General features: G+C 45.6%; 1 protein-coding gene across 1 annotated transcript in view; it reads right to left on the minus strand.

Annotated features, from left to right (window-relative positions):
• The window catches only part of ITFG1 (integrin alpha FG-GAP repeat containing 1), a 102,630-nt gene that overhangs the window by 47,926 nt on the left and 37,399 nt on the right, over positions 1-17,305 (minus strand). Inside the window, exons 9-10 of the mRNA XM_077309550.1 lie at positions 12,076-12,170; positions 7,641-7,807 (exon numbers count right to left, since the gene is read on the minus strand). Of these exons, the coding sequence (XP_077165665.1) occupies positions 7,641-7,807; positions 12,076-12,170 (262 nt within the window). The remainder of the gene's footprint in view (positions 1-7,640; positions 7,808-12,075; positions 12,171-17,305) is intronic.

Below are 17,305 nucleotides of genomic sequence, written 5' to 3' on the forward strand. Positions count from 1 at the left end.
AGATAAATTAATTTCTTCTCAAAAAGCTCACCTGGCCTCAACCAGGCCCTGGCCCTTTTTGGTCCTGGCCCCTACCTGGTGGAATGAGCTCCCAGAAGAGCTGAAGGCCCTGACCGAACTGACAGAGTTCTTCCACCAGGTGTCTGGTTGAGGCCAGGCTGAGAAAAGATCTATAGCCCCTCTTCTGAAGTTCCAGCTTAAGACATCTACCCATGACATATGGCAGATAGGAGGTAGAGGGGTTGGGGAGGGTGGAGATGACTTTTAATGGTATTGTTCTTTCGCTTTTATTGTTGGAATTATTGTTTTGAGCTGCTGTGAGTTGGCTGGCCAGGAGTGGTGGTGTATAAGTTCAATCAATCAATCAATCAATCAATCAATCAATCAATCAATCAATCAGCAAGTCTTTCTGCATTCCCTAGTTGAATTAGTGAGGCAAGGAGGAAAGAGGAGGTGAGTGGCGATAAGAAGGCTGCTACTCCAGTATTAAAAACAACCAAACGACTCAACAAAATCAGCTTCAACAACAAAGACAAAACAGAAATGACCAAAACAGTTCATAAAGTGCAAAAATAAAATAAATATAATACATTTTAATTTTAACCTTCCCTTCCGATTGCTCAGCGTCAGTTGCTCTGAGCATGGAGTGCAGCCCTCAAATGACTCTCACAAATCACTCAAGTGGGCAAATCACTAAAATAAATCAAAACAAAACAAAGGCTGAACTGTTTCCAATTAAAAACATAAACAAGACTAGGCTAACAATCAAAATTTCCCCCAACTCTTTTTCCATGAACATGATTCCAAGGACAGACGTGTTTCCCCCATTTAGATTCCTAATTTGCCAAGTGAGCACAAACCATAATTTTTCTGTTGAGATGCAAAGGCAAACTGCAGCCTGCAACACAGCTGGAAGTAACTAATTATCTGTATATGGGAGAAAGGGAACAGGAATCAGGTAAAGTTTTTTCCAAGGTTCATGGAGAACCCTGATTTCCCTCCAGATCTGTACCAAGATAGAACGTTAAAAACATCATTTACCAGACCTTTGTGACCACGCATCCTCTACGGAGGCCTTGATCTATTTAACTGGTATCACCATTTGATAAACATAATAAATAAATAAAGTATGAAACATTTGTTGATTTGCAAGTCACAAAGACATGCATTGTTTCTCTCCCTCTGTCAAATTTTCTGGGGGCGGGGAAGAGAAGAGATTCTTTTTCAAGTATGCATCCAATCCAGATGAAATAATTACCTTTAAAAATTTGGCAAAATCATGGCAGCTCTCTAAAAATAGGCACCGTCAACAACCGATGCTGGAAGCATATAACTAGCTGCAATCTGTGTCAATGGACTTTTTTGCAGTGCTGAATGGGATTGGAAGGGCCGCATTTGTAAAGGCATTCTGGCTGCTGCCTCGGGGAGAATGAGGAAAATGTGCTCAAGGCGGTCTGTGCAGTTGCAGTCAATGTTTGCTTCCTGGAAAGATGCCTATTTTTCACTGCAGTATTGCCATGGTGGGATTCCGGACAGAATAAAGCAGCACACATTGTTGTAGTTGGGGGGCGGGGAGGGGGGATCACTGGGATGCCAGGATGAAGCAGCATTATGGTCTCCCAGATGCAGCCAGTACAACATAAAGCAGATTCTACTATCAATTTTGCTCCTGTGGTCTGAGCAAAGTATCATCCCACACACTGCTAGAAATGAGAGTAATAAGGTCGCATTTACTTGTGCAAAGCCTAATTGGGGGTGACCCTTCCCACGCACCGCAACAGGCCTAGCTGGGAGGGGATTGCAGATCAATTGGAAAGCTTTCAACAGCAGACTTTTAATCAGGAAACCACGTTTCTTCCAATTTACGCGAAACCCCCCTCCAAAAAAAACGCAGAAATTATTTTAGTGAATTAAAAACCAGATGAATAGATCACCAATTAGCACAATGACAGATGGAAGGACTGAAGTGCCAGGCTCCTGCATACAGGATCTTCTGGCCTTAACATACCACATCAAAAGAAAACGCCATCTACTTTGAAGTCATTGATCCTTCTCAATGACCTTCAATAATGCTGCTTTTAAAACCTGAAGGTCACTATTCAAAAAAAGCTACAGAAGCGGCTTTGGAGTTTGGATTAGTAAGGACAAGCGGGAACTCATGAGACAGTCACAGAGAACTTCCTCAGCTAGTCCCGGCTTTGTCCTCTGGCTTTGTTCCCTATCCCGGCTTCGGCTTCTATCTACAGACCCAGCTACTTTTATCTAGCCTTTCCTCCCACTGCGACCTCTTTCTCCTACCTTCTTCCTTCCACACTCTGCTTCTTTCCCATGCTTATCCCCAAATTGATGCTCACCTCTCCCTTGCCCTGACACAGCTCCTTCTTAGCTTGGCCTCCCCCAGCACCTCCTCCTCCTTACTAGTCTACTCACCCTTATCTGGGCATTCTTCCTATCCATCTACCACCCTCACTACCCCCTCCCCCCAATGTTTTCTCATTTTATGGATATTTGCAAAAATGTCCATAGTCTGTACATAGCCCTGATCCTCAGATTTAAGTATCTGTGGAAGAAGCCAATGTTATTAATTACATTGATGGTAAAATTATATTAGAGTGGATGGAGAGAAAACCAAGGATCAAGTGAGAAGGGAACCACTTTGAACAGGGATTCCCAACCACGGGTCCGTGGGAGATCCAGTGGGAGTCCACAGCCTTTTCCCTCCTGCCAAAATGGATTTGGCCTACAAGCTAGGGAACTGGCTGTCTCTACCTAGAGAGCTTGATGGATAGGCCGTGGGTGTAAAAACCAAAGGGGAGGGAATCAGTTGTGTCATGGTATGGGGGGGGGTCCTGCCCTTCTTTCCACTCTACATAGGGCAAAGCCACCATAGTCATAGTAAGATGGGGGGAGGGAGTGAAAGAAAGGTGAAGGTTGTGTATGGTTATGCCACTCCTGGGGGGGCGGCATGGCAGAGAGGCGTGGCCAGCTGACATCACTTCCGGGGGTCCTGGAAGTCTGAAAATTTATTTCAGGGGCTCCTGCACAGTCAAAAGGTTGAAAAAGGCTGACTTAAAGAAAGGGAGAAATAAAATCATAATGCAAATAAATATGGTGGATTTACCGAGTTGGATCCAGAGCTTAATTGGCAATTGTCAGTGATTCCCCCTTCCTACTACAGGCCCCTCTCTCTCCCAGAAGCAGCATTTTGTGGAGATCTGTGGGAAAGCCAGGAAAGTTCCATTCTGCCCTTGGAAAATTTAGTCTTGACCCAGTCCAATGTCTGAGGAAATTTTCTAGTTTAGCTTTTAAAGCAGGGGTAGTCAAACTGCGGCCCTCCAGATGTCCATGGACTACAATTCCCAGAAGCCCCTGCCAGCAAATGCTGGCAGGGGCTTCTGGGAATTGTAGTCCATGGACATCTGGAGGGCCGCAGTTTGACTACCCCTGTTTTAAAGTATTTTTATTTTGCTTTTATTGCATTATTGCTTTCTAATTTTTATAACTTGCCTTCAAGTCTCAGTGAGAAACGTGGATCATAGATAATGCAGGGAAGTAAATAAAAACCAAACATCGTCCCATAAATGGAGGGGGATGGGGAGAGGTTGCCAAAACAGAGCCAGCATCACCTTCTTCCGGAATGCAAGGAGATGCCCAGATTCCAAACGGCAGATTTCTTAAGCAGACGGATCCATTGGAAAGCATCCAGTAAGATAACTTATTCACATGTCAGCTGGTCCCATGGAGGCTAAGAAAGAATGTTCTTCGTGCCTCTAATTTTCTTTTTTTAAATGCCCAGCTCAGAAACACAATTTCAGGATTAATTCCTAGAAGTCACTAAATTGTTATATGAATGGAACAGGCTTTTTTTTTGTTTCAGACACACACATTTAAAAATTCTGTTTTTATTATGGATTACATCTCAAGTCGACCGCAGTAATCTGCTTTTATGGAGCTTTTTAAAAGGAGGATTCTAAGGGAATTTTCAAAGCTTTACAAGGTATTTGAAGATTACCCTCCCTCCCGGCTATCACCATGGTAAGCCAGGGCAGCATGAAGCAACCGTATGCTAGTTTAAGAACTGATGGCCAACAAATACGAAAAAAGCTGCCTGGGAAAGACGACTGTCTCAGGAAGACAGGAAGACATCAGTTAAATTCACACCAACATGTCTGTTGCCATAAGTCTCCTTACACCCAGGGAGCACTATGGTCCCACCTCCCTTCACAGTCTCTGAGATTATGTTAATAGGGGAGAGAGGATCCGCTCCCCTCCCTGCCCCAGTACTGTTGGGTAGAGGTTAGAGTAGCCTTTTCCAATTTTTTTTACCATTGAGAAACATTCTCCAGGCTTTAAGAAAACCCAGAAGTGGCGTGATCATGCAGAAGATGATTGGCAAAGCTGTGGACACACCCACCCAAAGCCCCTCCCCGTTTCCATCCTCTCCAGGCCCATCATTGGGCATTGGGGGGGGCAGGTCAACATGACCATATATGATTATATCACCTGATAAATGTTTACTAGATTTTTTAAAAAATATATAAAATTAATTAACTCCCATGCATTCGGGAAACTCTTCTAGGGTCATCAAAGAAACCACAGGGTTTCATGAAACCCTAGTTGAGAAAGCCTGAGTAAGAGTATCAGACTACAGTCTGTGAAACCCAGGTCTGACTCCCTGTTCGAAGCTAGCTGGGTGACCTTGAGGCTGTCACTTCCATGTAGCCTAGCCTACCTTGCAGGGTTGTTGTGAAAATAAAGCAGAAGAGAGGAGAGATCAACGTAAGCTGCTTTGAATCCCCACTAGGGAGAAAAGCAGAGTCTAAACAAAGCAAATACATAAACTAAATAATGTTTATACTGCGACCGTCGAATTAATTTATTTTCATCCCGTGTGCTACTTTTAATCCTTGTGAGTTAGCTTTCAAGAGAACTGGGTCGAATTAATCACCCGTTCTGGTGAAACATTAGTTCTTGCTAGAGATGAAGGATGGACCTTGTAAATATTTTGAATGCAATTATCTAAACATCGCAATGGCTGCTGTGCGTCCCTGGTGCCGACCAGAAGCAGCTGGCCGTAAATTATTAGAATACATCCATACATTTGCACATGGCGCGGTAAAGGGGACCTAGGTGGCAGACGTTGTGGATCAGGACGGCTGCGGTTATTCTGGTGACAAACGGCTGGAGATTGAGCAGAAATGCCTCTGACAGCTACCAGAAAATGCATCTACACTGTAGCCATCAAAATGAAATGGGTCAACAACCGCTTGAGGGGAGAGGAGCCGCCTGGGGCAAAAACGGAACTGACAGCATGTGCTGCTGTGCCCACTGCCAGGATCCGAGAGCCTTCGGGGTAAAAAGGCTACAGCCGCTTGCTAGCCAGGATGTTTAAAATAAAGGGGAGGGAAAGACCGTGTGAGCAGAACCTACAATCAGCAGAACCGCCATTCTGCCTCCCAAGCTAGCAAAGGGGAAAAGGTGGAAGTTGTCAGTAAAATGCTCCCTGCATTTCTAAGCGGGAAACGAAAGCGGCAGACAGAGCTGGCGTGCATTTTTAGAGATCAGCAGAAATGGCCTTCAAGGAAGGCTCTGGCTGACCCACGCTGTTATCACAGGGAAATGGATGCTGAGATGGCTGCATCTCCTACAGCTGATGGGTTGTGTCAGGCACTGAACAGTGACAAATTCAGAAGGTCTTGTGGTTGCCACTGGCTCTGACATCGTGGATGACCGGGAAAGCCTGGGAGCTAAGAGGGAGACTCTCAAAATTTGACTTTCAGGGGCCAAAACACATTTTAGCTTGTCCCGGCAAGCTAAGGGCTCTGGATCTTCCGCGGGTGTAAATTAGTTGGCAGATCCTTGTAACCAGCTGAAAAAGATGATTCACTGATGATAAGTAGGATTTAAAGAGCTACTTTACACATGCCCAATGCGATTATTTGACTTTTCGTGCTCTTTAGCAGACCCCAGTGCCGTATCCCTCCATTTGAAAGATAAAGGATAAAATTGAAAGGGTACAGAGGAGAGCGACGAGGATGATCTGGGGCCAAGGGACCAAGCCCTATGAAGTGAGGTTGAGGGACTTGGGAATGTTCAGCCTGGAGAAAAGGAGGTTGAGAGGGGACATGATAGCCCTCTTTAAGTATTTGAAAGGTTGTCACTTGGAGGAGGGCAGGATGCTGTTTCTGTTGACTGCAGAGGAAAGGACGCGCAGTAATGGGGTTAAACTACAAGTACAACGATATAGGCTAGATAACAGGAAAAAAGTGTTCACAGTCAGAGTAGTTCAGCAGTGGAATAGGCTGCCTAAGGAGGTGGTGAGCTCCCCCTCACTGGCAGTCTTCAAGCAAAGGTTAGATACACACTTTTCTTGGATGCTTTAGGATGCTTTGGGCTGATCCTGCGTTGAGCAGGGGGTTGGACTAGATGGCCTGTATGGCCCCTTCCAACTCTATGATTCTATAAAGATGGTCTGATGTGTTTCACAGGGCTACGATTCGAGAAACATAAGCGGAAAGCCCCATTGGGTGAAAGGGATTCACACCAAGGATGGGGGTGGAGTTTTCTGAAGCTCACTGAGTCCCTCCTCTGAATACAGCGGGCAAGAGAGAGGATGAGAGCTACTGCATCTCTTCCTTTTTGACATTCTACAGAACAAACACAATTTCTAAACTTAGATTCGTCCTCCATTTATATGTTTAAATTTCCCCCTCATTCATAGTTTTAAATCCCGTCACCCTTTCCAATTTTAAAACTTACAAAACAGCTTGTAACAAAAAATTTAAACAATTACGACGAAGCGTAACGTGATTATGCTGACGGATTCGATTTTCAAACCACTCCCCCAAACCTCCAGCTGACAACAATTAAGCTACATTTGGGGATCTCTGAATATCCGGCTTTTAGTTCCGTCTCTAGCACTGGGTAAACTTGCCGGTCTTTTTAAAATCAAATAAAGGTGTTTACATCTTTCAAAGTCCATAAAAATACCCCCTCCCCCCCCCCATAATGTTGCATGCCAAGTTATCTATAATACATTTAATATTGTAATATCAGTAAAATATGTTTGGGTCAGATAGGATAGTGCTGCATATATTCCCCTATTTGCAAAAATACAGATTTTTTTTTTTTATCCCCAGAGGTGGGAAGGAAAGGACACTTTGGTTTCAAAGTTTTTGGAAATGTGTATATCTCTAGTTGCAATCGCAAAAATATCCTGCTGCGGATATATCAACGGCACAATACGGTTTTCCCAGTGTTTTTCTACATATACTAGTAGCCATTCTATGACGGAGATTAAAAAGAAAACCCCACAATTCTGCCTAACTGTTCCACTTACACCCAACTCCTTGTCGCTTGGTTCCATGTAGTGAGGATAAAACATACTCTCTTTGCTCAGTACTCTTTTCTGCCCGGATTGCCACTTGCAAAATCCCATTAAGTGACAGATAAAATCGAGAGTCTCCTTAGCGCTGATAAACAGACCCATTCTCGTACTGCTTGGGAGCTTCTTAAGAAGCAGCGATCCAACTTCTAGAGAGGACTGCCGTATTTCAAGGTGGCAGCAATGAACGGTAACACCAAGAAGAAGACCCGTCGTTCTCCACTCCCCCTCCCCACCTTTACTGACAATACTGTACCTTCCAGATGTGTTTCTCAATATGGCGAGTGCGTCTGGATAACCGTCCATGTTGTAATCTCCGATGTGAAGGGTGATGGGCACTGAAAACGCAGCCGAAGTTTGACTGTACGGAACAAAGCCCCATACAGTGCCTTTGTTGGTGAAGTCCTGCAACACTGGAAACCACTGTGGACAAAAAAAGCAAAAAAGAGTAGGGGCTGTTGGCCTCAGGTGTCTCATGGCACTGGATGGGATCCACCGTCCCTGTGTTGCACTGGGGATGGCAGAACCTCACAGCGAGCTGCCATGTTTTAAAAGTCTCTGACCAGTTGGGAAAAAGCAATGGATGTTTTAAGGCAGGGGTAGTCAACCTGTGGTCCTCCAGATAGAATCATAGAGTTGGAAGGGGCCATACAGGCCATCTAGTCTAACCCCCTGCTCAACGCAGGATCAGCCCAGAGCATACTAAAGCATCCAAGAAAAGTGTGTATCCAACCTTTGCTTGAAGACTGCCAGTGAGGGGGAGCTCACCATCTCCTTAGGCAGCCTATTCCACCATTGCTGAACTACTCTGACTGTGAAATTTTTTTTCCTGATCTCTAGCCTATATCGTTGTACTTGTAGTTTAAACCCATTACTGCATGTCCTCTCCTCTGCAGCCAATAGAAACAGCGTCCAGAAACATCCTCTCCTCTGCACCCAACAGAAACAGTCGAAGGCATTTGCTGGCAGGGGCTCATGGGAATTGTAGTCCATGAACATCTGGAGGGCCACAGGTTGACTGCCCCTGTTTTAAGGGATGTGGCTTGATCAAAATAATTCAGGAAGCTTGATTCCCCTTTCTCACAGACATCCACACTGAGGGAGGGTGGGAAAGAACAATGGTGTTCAACTAGTGTCGGCTTCACTCGGAAGGAACTTAACACTGCAAAATTCATGATAACGACGAGAGAATCACCAGGCTCATTCACAGTGAGCTTCTAAATGTCTCATGTAAGATCCGAATCCAGAACTACCTTAAAGACCAATGAGAGTTGCAGAGTAGCTTTCAGTTGCAGAGTAGCTTTCAGTCTAAGCTCTCTTTGCCAGATACTCCTAAAAGGTCAAACCCTAAAAGCTGTGTTGGTTTCTAAGGTGCTACTGGACTTGAATCTAGGTATTCTTCTGCACAACAACGTGGCTACCCTCTCAAACTAAATCTCTCGCGGATACCATTATGACGGCAAGAAAGAAGGATCCAGCCACCTCTGCTCAAAGATTGTTCAGTAGGAACCATCAGGCGGAAATCGGAGATCTGCTCCTGCTAGTTCTGACCCCCAGCTGGAAGGCAAGTTGGCAAAGAGCAGCATCAGATGCAGCTTGTGCTGTTACCCGGAATGCCAATAAGAACGCAACGATTGTTAGGGATTTCCAGTGATGCCTTCAAAAAGAATCCTGAGCTCTGCAGAGGCTCAGACTTTACTTGTTGTGGACGTTCACAGCTGATCGAAGGCCCCTGAGCAACAAAAAATCTGCAGCAGGGTTGCAATAATTAACCGGTTAGACAGATTGATTAAAAACCTTTTGAGCTGTTAAAACAGTGCCCTTATTAATCAAGCAGGCGATTTAATTGGAAAAAAAATATGTTCAGCTGTTTTTAATACGAATGCTGAGAAAAATCATTAGTGGCAGGAACCATTTCGCAAAAAGGCGTTCCCACGTCCTTTCGGAAAAGGAAACTGTTCTCCTTCAACAGCACCCGCTGTCACATATTTCTGCAGCACTGAAATGTAAACGATGTTTTGTTTTGTCTCCTCCGGAAACGGCGTTTTAATGTTCATGCCAAAAGATGCATATTGAGTGATCAAACAATTAATTGTGAATCAAGCTCTAACTTTTAGATGCCCTGACCTGGATGGCCCCTGCTCTCGTATGATCTCAGAAGTGAAGCAGGATAGGAGATATCCAGGGATGCAACACTGCGGTGGGCAATAGCAAACTACCTCTGAACGTCTACCACAGGGGTGGGCAAACTGGCCCTCCAGATGTTCATGGACTACAATTCTCATGAGCCCCTGCCAGCAAATGCTGGCAGGGGCTCATGGGAACTGTAGTCCTTGGACATCTGGAGGGCCACAGTTTGCCCACCTCTGGTCTACCACCTCGAAAACCCTGCAGCAGTCTTTCTCAACCAGGGTTTCATGAAACGCTGGGGTTTCTTGATGACTCTGGGTAGGTTTCCCTACTGGGTGAGAGTTAATCAATTTTTAAATGTTTTAAATCTGTGTTAAACATTTATCAGGTGATATGACCATATAGGCTCATGTCAACCCCCTACCCCTCCCAAAATGGCCAGTGATGGGCCTGGAAGGAGTGGGAATGGGAGTGGCCCCGGGTGGACGTGTACCCAGCTACCCTTCCCAACAATATTCTGCACAATCCCACCACTTCTGGGGTTTCTCGAAGTGTGAAGAATGTTTCAGGGGTTTCTCAATGGTAAAAAAGTCAAGGAAGGCTGCTCTAACCACTATCCCACACTGGTGTATTGCATAGATGGCTGCACAAGATTTTCCACCTTTCTGGGTGTGACATAGTGAGGGGCTTTGGTTCATTGACAGAGCACCTGCTTGGCCTGCAGAAGCTCCTCTGGCATCTCCAGTTAATCAAGGATCAAGTAGCAGTTGATAAGAAAAGCCCTCTCCTGGAGACCCTCGAGGGTTGCTGTCAGGCATAGCAGATACCCCTGACCTTGGCTAGCCAATGACCTGATGCATTATAAGGCATGGAGGAAAAGAGGAAACAGAAACTTACATGGTTCAGTTAACTTTTGCTCAGCGCTGCTACCAAAAATCCACCCAGTATTAGTCTATCAGAATAGTAAAGGCTCAATAAGAGCCTCGAATGGCACATCCATTTATCTCAAATCCCAGCAATCCAACCCTCCTCCTCCCCGCTGCCATTATCCATCTGCTGTACATCCGGAGAGGCTAAATACAGCTGATATGAAGGCCGGCAGCAATAGCATGAGCAGTAAAACAGAATGCCGGGCCTTCTAGTGCTACTAATCTTCTAGTGCTACTAATCCTACTAATCTTTCCCTTTCATCCTTTTTACTGCCCATCGCCTTGCTCCACTTCTATTTACTGAAGCAAAGCTAGGGCGTTTTGTAGCCCGCAGGGGGTGGGGTAGAAACCCACAAAGCAGAATCTTTGTTTTGTGACTGTGAATCTATAAAGAAAGGTTCTTGAAATATTCTGCTAAAGAACCAAAGGTTCCTCAATTTGGCCCAGCCACCCTAATTCTGACAGCTGTTCTAAGGCCCATTCTCCTATACTCCAGCACCTCTGACTGTCCAGCCTCCTTTGGTACATCTCGAAGAGAAACGTCATACAGTTCTGGCTCGTTTGTTCTGTTGCTTAGCTGTTCTAGACAATCAGGAATTGCTTATTGTGCTTGATCTAAATTGTCCTCCTTTATCTTTAGAAGCTATTGTTTTAAAGCACGGTGTGGGGGTTAAAGTGTTGGACTGGGATTCTGGAAACCCAGGACCAAATTCCAGGTTCCCCACCCTGCCATGGAAGCTTGCTGGGAGACCTTGGGCCAATCACACACACTCAGACTAACTTACTTCTTTTTGAGGGTTAAATAAAGAAGGGGAGGATATTGTTTCAGAGGGGGGCTGTGTTGGCCGGCAGTAGAACAGCTAGATTCGAGTCGAGGAGCACCATAGAGACTAACAAGATTTTCATAGTACAAGTTTACAAGAGTCGAGGCTCCCTTCTTCAGATACAAGTTGGAATGGAGATCGGACTCCTTATACCTCAGTCAGGTGGTGAGAAGGGTGTTGCAAAAAAACGAAAGGATGGAAAGGTACAATGTACATTGCAATCAGCTTGATTAGAGCACAGAGGAAATGCTTTGGGGGAGAAAATTAGCTTCGTAGTGAGATAGGAATCCTATATCCCCGTTCAGCTCGAGAGCCTCCTGAACTTGTGAATGAGCTCAAGTTCAGAATTTTGTGTTGTAATCTCCCCTTGAAGCGTCTCTGTTTGAGGCCTGCCACTCCGAGGTCAGGAATGATTAAAACGTTCTCCTATGAGTGTTTGATTGTTGTGATTTTTAATATTAGATTTAGGCTCATTTATTTTTTGTGTAGGGGAGAATGTTGGAATTAGAGAGGGATTTAAGACACATTTGGGTCCCCACCGGAGGGAAAAGCAGGGTACAAATGAGATAAATTTGCCGTGGACTACACTGGGGTTCTCTTACTGTTGGAAAGAAGAAAGATTTGAGGACAGGCCCAGAGTGGGGGGTGGGCAGTGATTGGTTACAGCAACCTTGAAAAGCACACTCAACCTCCACCTTTAATATGGCAACCACCACTGGCAAATGAGACTGCGGCAAATTGCCAAGAGGCCCCAATTGACATACTTGGGGGGGGGGGGGAGCAAGCTTGAAATCCAACCTCAACTTACTTCTCCCAGCCGTGGCTTAGATAGGTAGATGACGCTCCTTTGGCAGGCTTCATCATAACAGGCCGGCAGTAAGTGCTCAGTCTGTCCGTCACCATCTGGCAAAACAGGATGATAAAAAAGATATAATTCTGATAAAACGCCCTTTTATCAGCAGGGGGGGAAACACAGCGGAGTCGCGGAAAGACAATACATTTTGATCCAATGTAAATGAAGGAATGTGTCAAGATAATTAAAAAGATACACTGGGATTTGGAGCTCTGTCAGATGGTTATCTAGCCTTTCGGATCATCCCAGTGACAAGAGATTGCCACCCCTCTTCCCGTTAAATGCTGAAGGTTATTCGCACAGGTTAAATTCAAGTCTTCTACAAAACGGAACAGAGGTTTTTGCTGCCTTCTGCAGCTCTTTGCTCATTGTGCCCTCAGCCACCTGTAAGCCCGGAAGGCCTAGAAAACATTATATGCATGTAGAAGGTCTCAGGTTCAATCCCTTGCATCTCCAGCTAAAAGGATCAGTTGTCTGAGATCCTGGAGAGCCACCATGAGTTTCAGTAGACAACAGAAAAAGAGTTGATTTTTATACTCCCCTTTTCACTACCGGAAGGAGCTTACAATCTCCTTTTCTTTCCTCTCCCCACAACAGACACCCTGTGAGGTAGGTGGGGCTACGAGAGCTCTGAGAAAAACTGCTCTATGAGAACAGCACTATCAGGACTGTGATGAGCCTAAGATCCCCCACATGGAGGAGTGGGAAATCAAAATCTGGCTCACTAGATTAGAAGCCACTGCTCTTAACCATGACACCAAGCTGGTTCTTGACAGACCAATGGTCCAATTCCATATAAGGCAGCTTTACGTGCTTGTGCAATAAGGTACAGGGGGGAACACAGAACTGGAATGAACTGCTTCTCCTCTTGTAAGCCAACTTTGCTCCCTTCATGAACATACGAAGTCAGACCAGCAGTCTAGGCAGGTCAGTATTGCCTAGTCCAGTGGCATTCACTCCCCAGCTTATGAAGACAGCCATGTTCAAGTTGACCATCAACCAATACAGCGACACGACTGCTGTCTGCCATGCAACCGCCCTTCCAAACACACTGCTACTTACTAATGCTAAATATAGAACTATGACATTTTATTACTGGAATACCCCTAAACATGTACAGTTGTCTCTCCCCACCATGACCTTCTGTATCTGGAAGGAAGGGAAGAGCTTCCCTGTCTGCTTTCTCACAAGGAACAGTACCTTAGGAGGGTGAGATTGCCAAAGCACCCAAAAAGGGCAATCCAGGTGCGGCGAGAGGGGAGTAGTAGTGGTAGTCTTTTGTACAGCCAGCTTGCCCTGTCCCCAAGACTTGCCTGGGCATGAGGATGAGAGCATGAAAGCTATGGAGAATGCTGCTGTGTGCATGTCAAAGAGAACAAATGCAATCCCGGCCCACAGTTCAAGGAGGTTTGTGGATTCTCCATCCTCTAGTCCATGCGGTGTCTGAAGGTGGCAACCACAAGCTCTACCGGACAACTGCCTTGCTCGCTTTTCTGGAACATGGGTCAGGTGACTCAGTGGGTAATGATGCTCAGAAGGGGAATGTCAAAGAGCCGCATGTGGCTTCTGAGCCACTGGGAGACTCTCTCTGGTTTACTCCAACTGGCAGAAGCTCTTTTGAGATCTTGGGTTTTCCCCACCCTCTACTAACCCATCTTTTAAACTGGAAATTTAACCTGGGTCTTCCGTGTGTGAAGCAGACATTCTATGATTGAGTCCTAGGCCCAGCCCTCTTCCAGCCTGCACTAGCACCTTCTGATGCACAGCAGACTTATGAAGGAGTTGGGGAGAGCACAGGGAGCTGCAGAGGAGACAGGATGTTAGCAAAAACGCCTCCTGCAAATTCACTCCTTTTGGGCAGGTCTTGAACGTAACCCTGCAAGATTAAATTGACTCATTTATGAATAACCATAAGAACGATCATTTTTTAAATAGCCGTCAAGACCTTAAAAAAATCCAACTCTCGCTACTGTTTTTTTAAATAAGTGGTATTTTTAGAGAATGTGCTTTATTTACATATTTAGATACTTAGATGAGACAACCTGCTTTCCAAAGGTCATTTGGCTTAGCCTCAGAAATACAAGAAAATCTTCGTTACGTGCACTAGCTTGCTTCCAGTTTTCTTTTCCCACCCACTGCGATAACGTTTATGCCGCTATTTGGATTAATTTTCAATTTAAATAAAACCCTCCCGAGGCTTTGTCCTTTTTAATTAGGGATGTAAATACCCCAGCAGGAGTTGACAGGGATAGGAACGGGACTGCATGAACACATCCTCTCCACCTCAATCAACTTTCTGGAGTTTACAGAAAACAGGACTCCATCGTCCGGCTCCATTTATTCATAAGGCTGGTAGGTGATGCTAGAGACATTCGACGTCTACCTGACTAATTTAAAGCTGGAATAATAGCAAATAATTTAGCAGAAACAAAATTATAGTCTGGACCAGGGGTACTCAAACTGCGGCCCTCCAGATGTCCATGGACTACAATTCCCATGAGCCCCTGCCAGCGAATGCTGACAGGGACTCATGGGAATTGTAGTCCATGGACATCTGGAGGGCCGCAGTTTGACTGTCCCTGGTCTGGACTATTAAGTCTGTTACTCCAAATGCTTAGGAGAAAATATAATCCTTTTGGAGTAGCTTTTGGACGAACCAAAGCAGTCCTTGCCTTCCAGTCTTTCAGAGGGGTCCTTTTATACTCTCCACAGCCGACACGTTCAGCAGCATCAGCTCTGCAGGCGGGATGGCAGCATGCGCACCTCTGTACACGTGGCCTCTGTCGTCCCTCAAATGTGCTGCCTCAACTGAAAACGGGGATAATAACTTCTTCCCACGAGATCTTGCAGCAAGACGGTAAAACATGTTTCTGAAATTAATCTGCTGCAGCCAAAGCGACAGAAGAACTTTGTGCCGCTTTACAGAGTAATTAGATGTGCTGAGGGTACCCCAAGGCACCCTTGCAGGTAAGCTTTTGTTTTAAAAAAAGGATCCTTCCAAAGAATAACAAGATAGAGACTCAAACCCCCAAACAGTGGCTGTCCTTAGTTGGTGGGGACGCAGTAAGAGCATATGCAGGAGGGAGGGTGGCATGGTGTGACTGAATCTCCTCAGATTGCAGAAGCTAAGCAGGGAGGGAAGGGAGACCACCAAGGAAGACTCTGCACATCAGACACCCTGTGAAGTAGGTGGGGCTGAGAGAGCCCTGACAGAACTGCTGTATGAGAACAGCTCTAATAGGACTGTAGCTAGCCCAAGGTCACCCAGCTGGCTGCATGTGGATGAATGGGGAATCAAATCTGGCTCTCAAGATTAGAAGCTGCTCTCTTAACCACTGCACCACGCTAGAACCAGCATGAGTAGCAGCCTCTAATCTGGAGAACTGGGTTTGATTCCCCACTCCTCTTCCACATGCAGCCAGCTGGGTAACCTTGGGCCAATCAACAGTTCTCTCAGAGCTCCCCCAGCCTCACCTATCTCACAGGGTGTCTGATGTGGGGAGAAGAAGGGTAGGCAATTCCAAGCTCCTTTGAGACACATGAGGTCTGCTGGGTGACCTTGGGCCAGTCACAGTTCTCTCAGAGCTCTCTCAGACTCACCCACCTCACAGGGTGTTGTGGGAAGAGGAAGTGCAGCAGCTTTGAGACACCTTCGGGTAGTAAAAAGTAGAGAACAGAAATTCAGCTCTTCTCTCTCGTCTCTACATCTGGTTCTTTGTCACACCTAAAATGTGCTGTCTCAACTGAAAACGAGGATAATATTTCTTCCCACGAGACCTTGAAATGGTAAAAATATGATTCTAAAATTAATTCCTCTGTCTCTATGCTTCTTGATAAAGCACACCTCTTGGGGTGTGGAGTCTCTGGGAAAATACAAGTCCAAATACTTTAATTCTGAATTAATCTGGAACGACAGCGGGGATACAAGCGATCAGGGCAGGGTGAGCTGGCTCAGACCGTAAGCCAGGAGTAGTCAAACTGCGGCCCTCCAGATGTCCATGGACTACAATTCCCATGAGCCCCTGCCAGCATTCGCTGGCAGGGGCTCATGGGAATTGTAGTCCATGGATATATGGAGGGCCGCAGTTTGACTACCACTGCTGTAAGCCCATGCGCCTACTGATACAGCAATAAAATCACTTCCCCCCCCCTAATATGTATTGGGGTGCTTGAGCAGGTGCTGGGTGTCAGCATGCTACATGTCTGAACCTGCCCTTGAAAAATTAAGCATGCAATACAAATACAACTCTGTGTGTGTGTGTGTGTAAAGTCGGGTGTGAAGCTCCAGCAAGTTGCAGGCAGCAAACCTACGGCAGCCCCAACAAGAGGCATTCAAGCTAAGTGAGAAAGGGGCAGTTTGCCACTGCCTGACTTGAAATCTGCCCTCCAGGTACCGACCCCGCATAGCTTCCGAGAGCAGGCTACATGGATACAGCTGCTGATGACAGAACAGAACACAAAGTTATTTCCTGAGTTCCCGGGTTTACAAGCAGGGCCAGAATCATGGCTGTCGTGAGGTCTGCATACCCAACTAAGCAACTGTCACAGGATGTCTAGATGAAATGAACTTCAAGATTAAATTGGGTCCTTGTAAACATTCGGAGTATTCTGAGCCTGACAGCATGCATAATTAGGTCTACTTTTTAAAAATCAATTTAAACAAAACATGAGACGGGAGAAAATCTAAAAGGGCGGCGCTGGGATTTGAATCTCTGCAAAACAGAATTGGAATATCCATTTTTTTATCTGCGAGAATCAAGAAAGCACCGTTTTAGCCCAAGTTTAGCATTTGACGAAAAGAGAGCCAACATGGTGTACTGGTTAAGAGGCTTCTAATCTGGAGAACTGGGATTGATTCCCCACTCCTCCATGTGCAGCCAGCTGGGTGACCTGGGGCTAGTCACAGTCCTGATAGTACTGTTCTAACAGAGCAGTCATGACAGAGCTCTCTCAGCCCCACTTACCTCACAGGGTACCTGTTGTGGGAGGAGGAAGGGAACTCTTCTGTTCCCCTACTTTTGATAAAAGTTTCACCCTTCCTTATAAAACATCACACTGGTGAAAGCAAAAAAAAAAGAAAAAAAAAGAAAAAGAACAGAACAGAACAAAAATAAACCTTGATAGAGTCAGAAGTAAGACTATACCAGATTCTCATTCATTCTTAAAAGATGTTTCCTGTGAAGCG

The sequence above is a fragment of the Paroedura picta genome, chromosome 14 (genome assembly GCF_049243985.1).
Source record: "Paroedura picta isolate Pp20150507F chromosome 14, Ppicta_v3.0, whole genome shotgun sequence".
NCBI lineage: Eukaryota > Metazoa > Chordata > Lepidosauria > Squamata > Gekkonidae > Paroedura > Paroedura picta.